A 13,158-nucleotide genomic window follows, 5' to 3' on the forward strand; every position below is an offset into this window, starting at 1 on the left:
TTATTGATTGATAGGCATTGGTCTGCTTTTTGTTTCCAGTGCAACATGCAATCCCACACTTGTATTTCCCTATACTGTATTTGACATGATCGTTGGAGCCCATCCAGGGGGTGTGTAGTTATCCTATCCTGTCCTAAAGATAAATCGCCTTACAGATCATGTACAATTGTGTTGCCTTGGGGAAAAGGTAGGCCACCATGATAACACCGTTTGGGGTCTAAAGAGAGTCCTGTGCGGAAAGATAGGTCCAACTTGTGCCGCTATCCGTTATCTCCAAACTACTGACCTCGGCGCCCCCCTTCAGTGTCGTCGTCCCCCCCCAGCCAGCTGCGCGTCGCCCCCCAGTCCAAGCGAGGAACCGCTGGCCGGGCCGGGCCGCTCCTCCGGGGGATGCGCCTGTTTATTTTGCCGCTGTCCGAGCTGAAATGCGAGGCAAAGCCGGGTCAAGAGTTGTGGGAACTGCTCAGTTATGGGATGTCTGTGGAGGATGGGAATTTGTGTATATTGTAATGGTATTCAATACACTGACCTGGCCTTTAGAATAAACACGATATAACAAGCAAACGTCCCTTAGACACGGCTGTGGAACTGAAAAGTATGTCATGCTGAACAAGTGGCCACATCATTGAAACGCACAGTGTGGCAGTGAGTGTCCACTCTTGCCGTCTGACCTAGTTTCAGTGAGACAGGACACTACAGTATGGGGGGTTAGTTAGCATCCCCATTAGTTGCTGCATAGTTCCCAGCAGGTATGTGATTTGTTCGATTGAGTCTCGTTTTTCAGCCATTGGTGATCACAAAGAAAGCTTTGTTAGTGAGAAAGCCAGAGAGAGAGAGAGAGAGAGAGAGAAAAGGGGAAAATTAGGCCCTTCTTCAGCTCCCAACAGTCGTGTTGGAGCTGGAAATGTTATTTTCGTTGACATAAAAACAAACCAACTAAAAAAAAAACAACAACATATAAGTGTTATGATAATAACTTATAAACATAAATGCAATTTTGTGAACTCGGTAGTCTAAACCCATTACAGATGCACTTAACATGCATTTCCCAGAGGGGCTGCTGTTGAAGATTTAGTAGTTGTATGTTGGCACTGTGATGACTCCCCCCCCCTCCTTTTCCGTGAATCATACTGTACGTGCAGAGTTTCAGACTCCAGAAGAAAAAAAAGACATGTAAATAAACGAATTATGCGACTGCGCCCCCTCAGGCTTCATCCCAGTGTCTATGCAACAGGTTTCAGAGAGCGCACTCTCCTAGCATGAAACCTGTATCATTTGGTGGAGGAAACCGTTAAACATATATCGATACATTTGTATAACAAACTTTTTTTTTTTTTTTAAATCATACTATCAAAGCTGAATTTGAACTGAAACATATTTGTTTCATTTTGGATTTGACGAGACCGGAACAAACAAACCCAACATTATGATTCGTGTACTAGTTCGACAAGCTAAGAAGAAACCTGGAGTAAGTTTACTTTTTCATACCCGCATTTCATTTCTCTGGTGTATTGTGAGAATATCATATCACAGCTGAAGATAATGAGCTTCACACAGGTTGTTATGTAGGTAATTAGTTTCTTGATTTTATTGAGAAACCAATATATACATTTTGTTACAGAAAAAAAAGAAAAACACTTAAATTATTCTTGTTGTTGTTAATGTACAGTAAAGTTTCTATGTTGTTCTATGATTCAATATGATATACTTAATATGGCAGAGCAGTTTAATATATTCATGAGGTTATTCCAGTTTTACTCAACTTCAGGTTGTTGTTTTTTTAACACTTGTTTTTTTGTATGTTTGGTCTGGTTATTATTATTATTATTATTATTATTATTATTATTATTGTTGTTTTATTCTAAAATATCATACTGCAAGAATATTTCCTTGATTGCTTGACATGAAACACAATATATATATATATATATATATATATATATATATATATATATATATATATATATAGAGAGAGAGAGAGAGAGAGAGAGAGAGAGAGAGAGAGAGAGAGATGTAATAGTGTAGGTTATTGCTATAATGGAAAATATGGTATACTATAATAGTTACACTACACTTAGGTGACTTTTTAAGATAATAACAACAACAACCAGTGATATATTTACAAATGATTTGGTACTAGCTGTTTAGCTGGCAAGTTGCAGACTATTTGCTGAATCGGGTTAAAACACGGGATTTCATTTCTTCCAAATCAAATCTGCATTCGCATCAGATGAATAGTCTGCAGGCCGCCATCGTTATTGTTATTTCAATATTTTGGCTCAAAAACAAACGTAGGTTACTGCACTCTTAAAACCCGTATAAAAGGGACATTTCAACACCTTCGTTTCTGAGAGTCCTCCCACTGGCTGGTGGGGGTATCCCGTAAGGAGAAGAAAATGCAAAATGCAGCTTGAAAAAGTAAAATGATTAAAATCCGCACATTTCTCAGCCCAGTGCTAAAATAAGCACGGTGCTGAACACGGACTCTCCAAATCCAAATTATAAATGAGCCGTGACCCACTTTCTCCCCATCGGTCCCCGGTGGCCCCATGGCATAAACATAAATATACAAAAAAAATGAAGTACAGGGCTACAGCCAATGCACGAGTGTCGGGGATTGATTTAGCCCAATACTGCATGGTGCCAAATTATTCAACATTCAACCAAACCGTTTCCTCGAATTGCTCTGATCCAGTGGAAAGAAATATGTGAGGCTTGGCAGTCACAGTCAACCTTCAGCGGGCGCCCTTATAGTGCCACAGACGAAGCAAGCCGCCTGACCAACATCAAGATCATTTAACTGGGATGCGCCCCAGGAGCCAGTATTGTGAGAAATCTGTGATTCAACCCTATTCTGCGTTTACAGTTTTGCACCCAAAAAGTCGGTGCCTGCATTTTTGTGAGACTGCTGCACAATCACTGATCGCAATATGGATTTGCTTCTGGCGCAGGTCGCAGTCTGTCGCCTCCTCCTCGGCGCAAAAGCCCACGCAGATCCCCAACCCCGAAGTGTAAATTACTAACAACCGGCAACGTTGTTTCTCATTTAGAAGTGCGATTGCGATGTGTGCGGCCCCCTTCCTCGCTCACAAAACCAAGAGCACTTCTCTTCAAGTGACAACTTCTTATTTGTATTTTCTGTCTGTCTGTTCATGTATGCTTGTGGAGGTGGAGTGATACAAGAGTACAGATTAAATTAATAATTGAGGTTAACAACAAACAAACAAACACATACTAACAGTTCTAACAACAACATCAACTTTCGCTTGTGTTGACATGCCAAGGCTCTGGTGCCATCCACCCCTCCAGAAGGCATTGGTCTCAGTTCAAACTAGGGGGGTACACAACGAACAGAGCCAGGCTTAAGGCGTATCTCTGTAACGCCATCTGTTCTGTGGGATAAGAGTAGCAGATAATACAAGGCAACGTGATTTGGTGATGAATGTTTCAGTATTTGACTTCCTTGGTAGGAGGCTACTGTCAGAAGTGACGAATTGCGACAACAGATTTAAATTTGAATTAAAAATGAGGCATTGGGATCTATAAATAGTGTCATTGTTCTGTTTAAAACTAGACACTTCTATCCATTTCTTCCTTCCTCCTGTGTCCAAATATGCCATCAGCTCCTGGTATTGGCCTTCAGCGGTTTCTGCCCCAGTTGCAACTTGATCACTCAAATGAACCATTCCAGCAAGAACAGCTCCTAATGGGAGACAGCTAGTGCAGAATAACAGGAAGTGCCACCCGGGGGATTCGGTCAGTGTCGCGCTGGCTTGTTTGCAGCATTGAGAACCACCTCTGTGTGATTTTCACAGCCTCGCACACTCATTTAGCAGTGCATATTAAAACAATCATCTTTTGGTTGCACCTTTATTTTAAAATAAGTTTGTCATCTATATGGAACGGGTGTCTTTAACTCGGGCCCTGGGCAGATGTATTGCACATCTGCTCTGGTGCAGTGAAGGAGAGAGAGAGCAGGGGAGAGGGAGAATATGTTGACCCCAGCGCTGGTTGTCTTACCTGTGCCGTGTAATCAGGCTAGACCGAACAATGGCTCTCTTTGTGGGAACAATGTGAACCCCTTTCACGTCTGTGTCCAGGAACCTTATTTCATTTCTGCTTGTTGTCACGCAGTCAAAAGGCAGGCAGGTGGCCCAGAGAAGAACCGAACAGAAAAGAAAAGGCCCTTGTTCTGAATCTCTCTCGGCTGTACCTGGATCTGGGCGGGCCCTGATTGAACTGGGCCGGGCTCAGTCTCAATGTTCATTTCTATTCTAACCCCCCACCTCTTCCTTTCGGTTTCTCTCGCACTCCTTCCCTTTCACCCTCTCTCTCTCTCTCTCTCTTACTCTCTGAACCCGTCAGTCAAGCTGACAGTCAGGCTGCTAGAGATTGCACAGGGATATTTTTTTATGGGGTTTTTTGTACCGTGTACCTCACCAGGCAGGAGCGCAAACTCTCACTTTTGTTCTCAAGGCCGCCACCTAATTCATATTCAGCAGTGTAGGAATAATAATAAGAATAACTGAATATATATATATATATATATATATATATATATATATATATGTGTGTGTGTGTGTAACTGGTAATTACTGGAGTCTGTGTTCTATGTAGAGGTTGTTGTAATTTTAAAGGGCATGATAACCACCTGTGTGTGTTGTGATGTTTGTTGACTATACTGTGCTTAGCTGCATTAATGGGATTTCTTGATGACAAAGGAGCTGTGCATGTAGCAGCATGATAACACACTCCGGCGCTGAGCTGGGAGGTTCAAGAAGTTCAAGGCGTGCAATACATTTGAGATGACCCTGACTAGAACCCTGCACTCAGTCACACAGCTAGAGCACCTCTGGGATCAGCTGGAAAAGGCTAACAAGGCAGCCATTGCACTCTCAGTGTCAGTGGTACCATAGTGCAAACAGTGTGGTTTTATAGCGAAGGGTGGTACCTGCACCCACTTTAGAACATTGTGAACAGCTGGCATGTGGTACTTTGTCTGTTTTCCCAATACTTTTACTGATACACTCATATGTTAGGGTGGGATGATAGGCAGTGCAGCAGTCAAAGGCATACACATGCATATGCCATATACCCACGTAAGTTGTATGGAACTTTGCATATGCCCACGCAACTTTGGAATATTTTACATATACCCTCCTATAATTCCTATAATGGCATTCGTCCGCCATTCCCCGGTAGACCAATTGCCAGCCCTGGCCGTGGAGAGCACCAGTCCTATTCATGTTATAGGTCAGCCTAAACCACCAGTTTCTAAATAGTGGGAACACATGGGAGATATTCACCAAGTAAACAAGTCTATTAGGGGAACTCATCCCTGGAGAGGCTGGCGGTCTCCAGATATTTGTACCCTGTGGTTTCTAAATTACCAAACCACCTGCTTAAATGATCAGAGTGGAATACATCCAGTTTTGGAAACAATGGGGACAGAAGGGTGCCCTCTGGAACCTGCTGGACAGGAGCTCTGTAGGATCAGGACTGGAGACACCTGCTGTATTGTTTATTAAAAGTGAGGGGTTGGGGATTGAAGGAACATGAAAAGAGCTCAGACTCTCTGAGCCATGCATCTGGCACATTATTTGCTGGCAGGCCACTGTGGTGTGTGTGTGCCTGTGTATGGGTACCTAACTGAGATGTGTCAGAGTGCCATGTCTTTGGAAATGAGATATATTCATAGGCATGTGTTAACAGTTTCCAATCCACACTCCTCTCCCTCTCCCTCTCCCTCTCCCTCTCTCTCTATTTGTCTTCTAGCTCATCCCCCTCTTCTTCTTCATCAGCCTGGGGATGGGCGGGGCCTCCCTCTATCTGCTCCGCCTAGCCTTCTTCAACCCCCACGTCTGGTAAGGCCTCTTCCTGATTGGACAGCTCTTCTTTGCACTCAGCCAATCACATCCCAGAGCCAGTTAGGGTATGGGTGTGCCCTCACATTAGTAGAGAGCAGTGCCTAATATATATGATAGTAAAGGACCATAAAAAAAGTAGCATTTATTAAATAACTTTCATCATTATTATTATATAAGCATTTTAAAAAACGTATAATATTCAGAACTTATAATATGGCTCATATTGCATCTCAATTAGCTGGTTTATTCCATATAAAAACATCCAACCATTTAAATTCTATGTTTCCTAATGGAGTTGGCCCACAGTAGATAAATGTGTTCTTGCAAATTGAAGTAGAAATAATGTAAATGAGTCCTCTTGCTAACAGTGCCCCCAAAATAGGGATTCACTTTCAATCATTTCAGCAGATAAAAAATGCTTTGTTCAGTGATAAACTACAAATGTGTACAGGTTGTTTGTATGTTGGGTTGTATGGGGATAGGCAGGTTTTAAGATTGAGATTTGTATAGAACAGAAACACCAAAACAACATATAGAGACCGCCCCCCTCGCCAAAAAATAGAAGAAACTCAGGGCACAATAGATTACAAGTTTTAAGGGAAAGACGAGTGGGGAGGTGAAAAAGGTGTTAAATAAAGGTAAAAGAAAGCAAAAGAAAGTAGAGGGGATTGTTATTTGTTATATATTTGAGCAGGGACTTGAATATTTTATAACAAGGACAGCTCTGTTCAGTCCATCAGCTCTCATTAATAAGGGACAGTAAGTGGTCTGATTTAATAGAGTCCACAACAAGGCACTGTCTGTCTTGCCAAGTTCAATAGATTTTGGCACGCCAGGGCAGATCGATCAGCCCATGCTAAACAACTCCCCAGTCAAGCCGGTCATTTAGCCACTCTTGCCTTGAAAGAAGAGTCGTTTTCTCCTCGAACCTGGAAACCCTTCACTGCTGAAGAGCTCTCGTTGTCAAGAGGAGGGTGTGCATAAGGACTGATACATTACATTTCTGTGTGTTGTTGTTTTTTTTAATCTATCTTCAGCAACAATAATGGCACACTCTCTGTCATGATATATGTCCCGCTAAGAGTGATACAATGACTCATGGTTAAAATATAGCTCTTTCCATTTCACCAATGCACTTTTTTATATCAGTATATGAAACACAACAGACAACAAAACCGAAAAAGAACGAGATGATATGCGAGAGGTATGTGCTGATCAAGCAAGTGAAATGTCATATAATAAATGTTAATCTGAAGCAGTCACAGAAAACCCTAATACGAAATTGAAGGCAACGAAGGATTTGTTAACATCCCTAATATAGAAAAAGTATTGGGACACATTCTTGTGCTGAAGGGCATTCCAATACCATTGCAGACAAATTGCATAGAGTCCTTCTGGAAGGAACTGGAATAGCAAATAAGGACTACACTGTGGTGATATGCCAACGTTCTTGTGCCGGCCATAACAGCCCAGGGAGACAATGAAAAAATACGCTGTGATTGTGAGCTTTTTTGGTATTTGTCTGCTACTTTTAGTAACTGCAATAAGAGCTTATCAGGTACACAGCATGTGGCAGAAACTGCAGCCACACCAGGTCCTTCAACGCAGTATAACAAAAAAAGAAAATGGGTGCCCACTTCTTCACTGTCTATTCAACTGGGGGAAGTTGGACGTTTTTTATTCCACCCCCCACAATGGAAGGACGATTATCATTGGCCGTGTGGTTACTGTATTTGCCTGTCTTTGTTTCTCCGCTCCATTACCCGGGGATACAGTGCAGTTATGTAATTGGGTGTCCTTGGCTGCCAGCGGAGCCCTGTGTGGGGAGAGGGCAGCTGGGTTAATGAAGAGCCAGTTTGGGGGCCAAGAGTGACACACAATGACTGCATTCACCTCTCGCAAAGAGTGGGCTGAATCTCTTTTGTCAATCAGTTTTTCTCTCTGTCTCTCTCTTGCTGTTGTTTTCATTTTTTATTCCCGCACGTCTCTCATTTCTCTTCCTCCCGGCACCACAATGACAGCTGGGACAAGAAGAACAATCCCGAGCCCTGGAACAAGCTGAGCCCAACCTATCAGTACAAGGTAAAGGACTTACACCAACACTACGTGTGTGATCAGCGTCACTTTGGACACTCCTTCTGCGTTTGTTTACCAGCATGTTCCATGTTGGCACCCATTAAGCCAATTATTATATTTGTGCTAAGAGGGGGACTTGAATAACATGTGACTGGAGTGGGTTGATCATTTAATAAAGACCCAACAGCAGGAGGAACATTTTGATCTTGAGAACGTGGCAACCTGCCGCTTGTAGAACACCAGAGGGGACAGGTGGGTTGGAAGGCAATAGTGGGTACAGGGGACAGACAGAAGCGAGACAGGGACATAATTTGGTCCTGGGCAGACACAATGTACCTGTCTGCACTTATGGACCCTTTATCATCTACTTTTAAACAGTAATAAATACATTTTGGATCATTCTAGCAAGTGCAGTGTAGAGCAGTCAGATGTAGGGCAGCAAGACGTTTTTATTTTTGTTCCTAACAAAGCATACTTGACTTAAATTGAACCAAGCCCTGCTTAAGCAGTAATAATAATAATAATAATAATAATAATAATAATAATAATAATAATAATAATAATAATAACAACAACGGGGTTGGGGGAGTATGGAGAAGTGATACATCACAGTCAGATTATCAGTAAATGGAAGACAAAAACATTATTATATTTCTTTCTTTTTTTAAAGGCAAAAATATCAGTTGAAGGCAAAAGCTTGTACTCTGTCATGGTTGGGAAGGTGTCTAAGCTGGACATGACATATGCAAACTAGGCTGCACGGGAGCGTGGGAGAATATTAAAGAGTAAAAAACTCTCCCAGCAGAGAGATGCAGATCCCTAATATCCTTCTCAATCCCTGGGCTGAAGAGGGCTCACCCGCAAAGAGAACACAAAAGCTCCCAGTGCCTGCATTTGTGTCGTTTTTAAAGCAAATTTTTGGAGAACATGAAGTGCACTCGTAAATGTATGGCACCAGGATGCTGGGTGAAAGGTTTCCCCAGTCTGATTGGAGATCAGGGTAAAATCTGAAAGGAGTTACTCTGTAGTGCCAAATTTAACAGCGTAACTACGGCAGGTAAGGCACTGCTGAATGTGGGAGGGAGATTGCAGCCTCTCTGGGTTGTAAACTAGAATCAACAAAGATCAGGGCTGTCAGAGAGTAGAGGAGGCCCGAGAACAGTCTGTAGGCTGTGTAGTTTGTTGTGACCTTGTCTGTGGCCCGTGGATCGTAAACATCAAGAAACTGTATCTAGCTGGCAAAAAAGAAAGAAAAAAGCTAATGATCTGACAATATAAGGTGGTTGAATATTCATGGTGTGATTCATAGCAGAAAAAAAAGGTATTTGGAGATGTATGAAATTAAGCCAATTAAATGAGTTGATACATATGATTTACAAAGTGCATTTAAAATTACACAGTTAATGATAAAAGCCTTTGTCCTCGGCTTGATGTGTTTGGTGCAGCTAATAATTTACTCCGTGCTCAGAGCTCTAATTAGACGGGACAAAGGATTTAGATTTGCAGTGATTCGGCTAATGATACGACCCCTATTAACGGCTGCATTACAAAGAGCTGCTCGCAGACTGGGCTGCAGGGGTGTGTGGAGGTAAATCTGAATTTACATTCAAATACCCCACGAAGCTCCCGTGTGTGCATGTGCAAGCACATGTGTGTGTGTTTTTCTATTGAAGTGCAGAACCATATTAATATGCGGAGTGAAATAATGATGGGGACAAAACACCAAGCCCAAAACAAAGCAAACACTAACACCTCAACTGACCACATTTTATATGAAAAAGTTATATATTTTTAATACATATATATCTACATAAAATGCATGTAATATCGCCTTTTTAAAAGTTTTTCAGGAACAATAACAAAGTAAATTCTAAACCAGAGCTGTTGAAATTACTCCATTTTCTTCGTAATTCTGAAGGACACAAACGTTCCCCTCTGTCAGCAGGGGGTTACCTGGGTTAAAAGTGGTGTGAATTATTTTAATAGATCCCAGTAGGGAGAATGGCTCAGTAATTGGTACTCTAATAAGTTCAGTTTTTTCTTCTCCTGTTTGTTTCTCTCCTGACCAGTTTGTGGCCGTCAACACTGACTACAAAAATCTGAAGAAGGATGGGCCGGAATTCTAAAGGTTTCCACGGCAACTCGCAAGTGCACCTCACTTCAGGGGCCTCCCGGTCGTCATGGTGTCAGAGTGGCTCAGCCTCACTCTGGAGAAGAGTCTCTCTCCTTTTTCTCTCTCTCTCTTGTGCTTTAATTGCATGCAAAGTGCCTAACCTCGTTCAGCGCCTGGATTACATTAATACTGCGGATCATGATAATACTAACACGTGGGGGGTTGAAAGTTTTGATCTAGAACGTAGAATAGAACTCTGTTCCTCTTGCACGGAACCATAGAACACCCGTTTATATATTCCCTCTGGTCCAGTGCTAGTAGCTATTTCAACTGCTGTTATTGGGCTCACAGTGTTACTAGTCTATTAGCACTTAACCAAAGGAAATGTATGTAGCAGTGCTCTATAGCAGTGGATCTCAACTCTGGTCCTGGAGGAGCCTCTACCCAGCTGTTTTTGGTTCCAACCGAGCCCCCAATTACTTCATTGAACCCTTAATTTAAGTAATAATGTCCTAAATCAGAACCTTTTAAATATTTTAAACAGTAGGGGTTAAGTATAAAATTGTATCGGAACATATAATCTTATTAAGGAACCAGCTTTTTATCAGTTACACAATTTAAAGAGTGAAAAGTAATCAAATTATTACTTCAATTAAGGATTCAATTAAATAATTGAGAGCTGGGTTGGAACAAAAACCATCAGGGTAGGGGGTCCTCCAGGACAACTGCTCTATAGCATCTGGAAGTCATTGGGAGCATGGCGTTAGCTTTTATGCATTCAATCTGATCTAGCTGCAAAAGACAAAGCAAAAATAGGGAAAATCTTTACGGATTTATGGACTCTGCGCAAGTGGTGCTGGAATGGGGGTCCTATGTCAGACCTTTGTAAAAGTGTAACTCCTGAATAAAATGTGTGTGAACTTGAACCCGCATGTAAGTGTGTCTGTTGCTGGAGCCTGCCAGGGCTTGAGAGGAGAGGGGGGCACGGGCACGGGGCATGACAAGGTGGGGCAGAGATAATGCACCGACCAGGCCTGGGCAGAATGGTTCTTGGTCCATCCAAATATAGCTCCTATTTAATACTGCTGACTTCAATTGTCGCCGCTTGCACGCCCGGGGGAGACAGCGACGCCTCGCACGCCTGGTGCCATTGGAAAACTGTCTCCGTGCGCCCTGGCTAATGTGCACAATCGCCGGCACATTAGGGATCTTTATGCGCTCCTCCGTTTCTATGGCAAAGCAATCTTCCCCGGTAAAAAATATTGATGCTTTCTTTAATAAGGCACAACAAACAACATGGGGAGGGGATCGGCAGGGGTGCTGCCCAGATAACGACACTGCATCTCCACTCCCACTCACAAATACTTTATTATTATTCTTCTTATTATTATTCTTCTTATTATTATTATTCTTCTTATTATTATTCATTGTGCTTTGATTTGAAAGATCTCTCAACTCTCTAAATCACACACGTCACCTTCCAAGAGACAATTTACAAGGAAAATCAGGAACAGTATGAGGGTACGAGGAAGAAATGAATTGGTAATGGGGCTGACTGAAACGTTTTCTAAAGTGAGATAACAATATGTAGACACACACAAGAAAACACTTCACACGTTTTTGCTTTTTTTGGTTTTGTTTTTAGTTTTGTTTTTAAACCATGTTTTAAACCAGATTTTTTAAACCATAGCATTGGCACTCTTCTTTCATTTCATTATACATGATGTAGTCTAATTAATCGAATGCTTACACGCTCTTAAAACTAATGTATTGTTATTGCTCACACACATTGTCTATAATGCTTACACGTTTTGTTTAGCTCTGTGTAGAGAACTGTCCTATATTCATCAAGGGTTTAAACCAATTCGCTTACACTGGCCCTCTTTTTAAAAGAAATAAACATTGAATGGAAAATGTCAATCACACACAGCAAATGTTTCGCTGTACTTTGGTTTAAAATAATATTACAGCAGTGATAAGGCGAAATGGGACAAATAGGAATAACATATTGTGCACATATAAACACCGAAGGGTCTTTAAGGGTTTCAGGAAATGGCAGACTGTTGTATATTTATTTTTTTAACTTAATGTTGGAAGAAAGAGAAGTTACACAGGAAATACAGAGGGATCGCTTTACTGAGAGCTGTTTCTGGGGTTTCCTTTAATAGCTAGTCAGTTTAGTGGTTCATGTAACTGTGTGTGTGTACAAAGCTATAATATAAAAATGACATGCATACACTAGGAATAAATAAACAGAAATTGTGTTCCAGTAGTGAGCAGTCGAGAGACTATAGGGTTAGTGGTGGGGAGTCCAGATCTGCACAGATAGGTCTGTGTTCCTTCATTTCCCTGGCCAGATAAGCCATCTGACAAGTCCCCTCTGTTCCCTCGACACACAGGGCATTACAGGGCTGTAATTAGTTAATTTAAAAACATGAGGTTTCCTTTTTTCTTCTTTTGTTTTTAACATGTGATTGGTCATGTCAATTATCTGCATTATAATGGCCACACTTTCACATAAAAAAGAAAAATGACAGGTGATATGTTGCAGTGCATGCGTTAGCCTACATATGGGTGGACAGAAGAGCTGGTGTATGAGTTTGGAAACCAAGGGGGAGACAGATGTGCAGATTAGATGGCAGTCAAGACCCCATTACAGTGGGCCTATTTCCAGTTCTATATCAGCAGCATCATTTCAGTGCAGTTCTGCGGCGCTCCTTGGGAATCAGCCAAGGGATACTGTGGCCAGCTTTGCTTTACAGACTTTGAGATGTGAGACTGACTAATTTTATACACTTGAACTTATGGTTGATTTTCTGATGAAAGGGCGCTCTACTTAAATTATCTTTTTACGATGGGATAAGAGGAGGAGGTTATGCTACAACTGAGTGCTAAGTGACCTGTGAGCAGTAGAGGCCATGTATTTTTACTAATCATGCCTTTAGTTCCTCCAATTGTTTAGCTGCTCTGATGATGAAGTGAGGGTTTATGGAATCCTAATTAGGTGACACATTGGGGTGTGCACTGTGCAGATTTAGATGAGATGTTTAAAATGGTGGAGGATAATGGAACATGGAGGGAGGACTTAAGGGATTTTCATTT

At 41.8% G+C, this 13,158-nt stretch overlaps 1 protein-coding gene across 1 annotated transcript; it reads left to right on the top strand.

The window, feature by feature from the left end:
* The first annotated feature begins 1,196 nt into the window (after positions 1-1,196).
* On the top strand, positions 1,197-10,982 carry LOC136752797 (NADH dehydrogenase [ubiquinone] 1 alpha subcomplex subunit 4-like 2). The gene is made up of 4 exons (XM_066708427.1): positions 1,197-1,468; positions 5,776-5,864; positions 7,889-7,949; positions 10,013-10,982. Exons 1-4 carry the CDS (start codon positions 1,427-1,429, stop codon positions 10,067-10,069), a joined length of 249 nt encoding a protein of 82 aa, XP_066564524.1. The 5' UTR covers positions 1,197-1,426; the 3' UTR covers positions 10,070-10,982.
* The last annotated feature ends 2,176 nt before the right edge of the window (positions 10,983-13,158 follow it).

Source organism: Amia ocellicauda, chromosome 7 (genome assembly GCF_036373705.1).
Source record: "Amia ocellicauda isolate fAmiCal2 chromosome 7, fAmiCal2.hap1, whole genome shotgun sequence".
In the NCBI taxonomy this organism is placed as follows: Eukaryota; Metazoa; Chordata; class Actinopteri; order Amiiformes; family Amiidae; genus Amia; species Amia ocellicauda.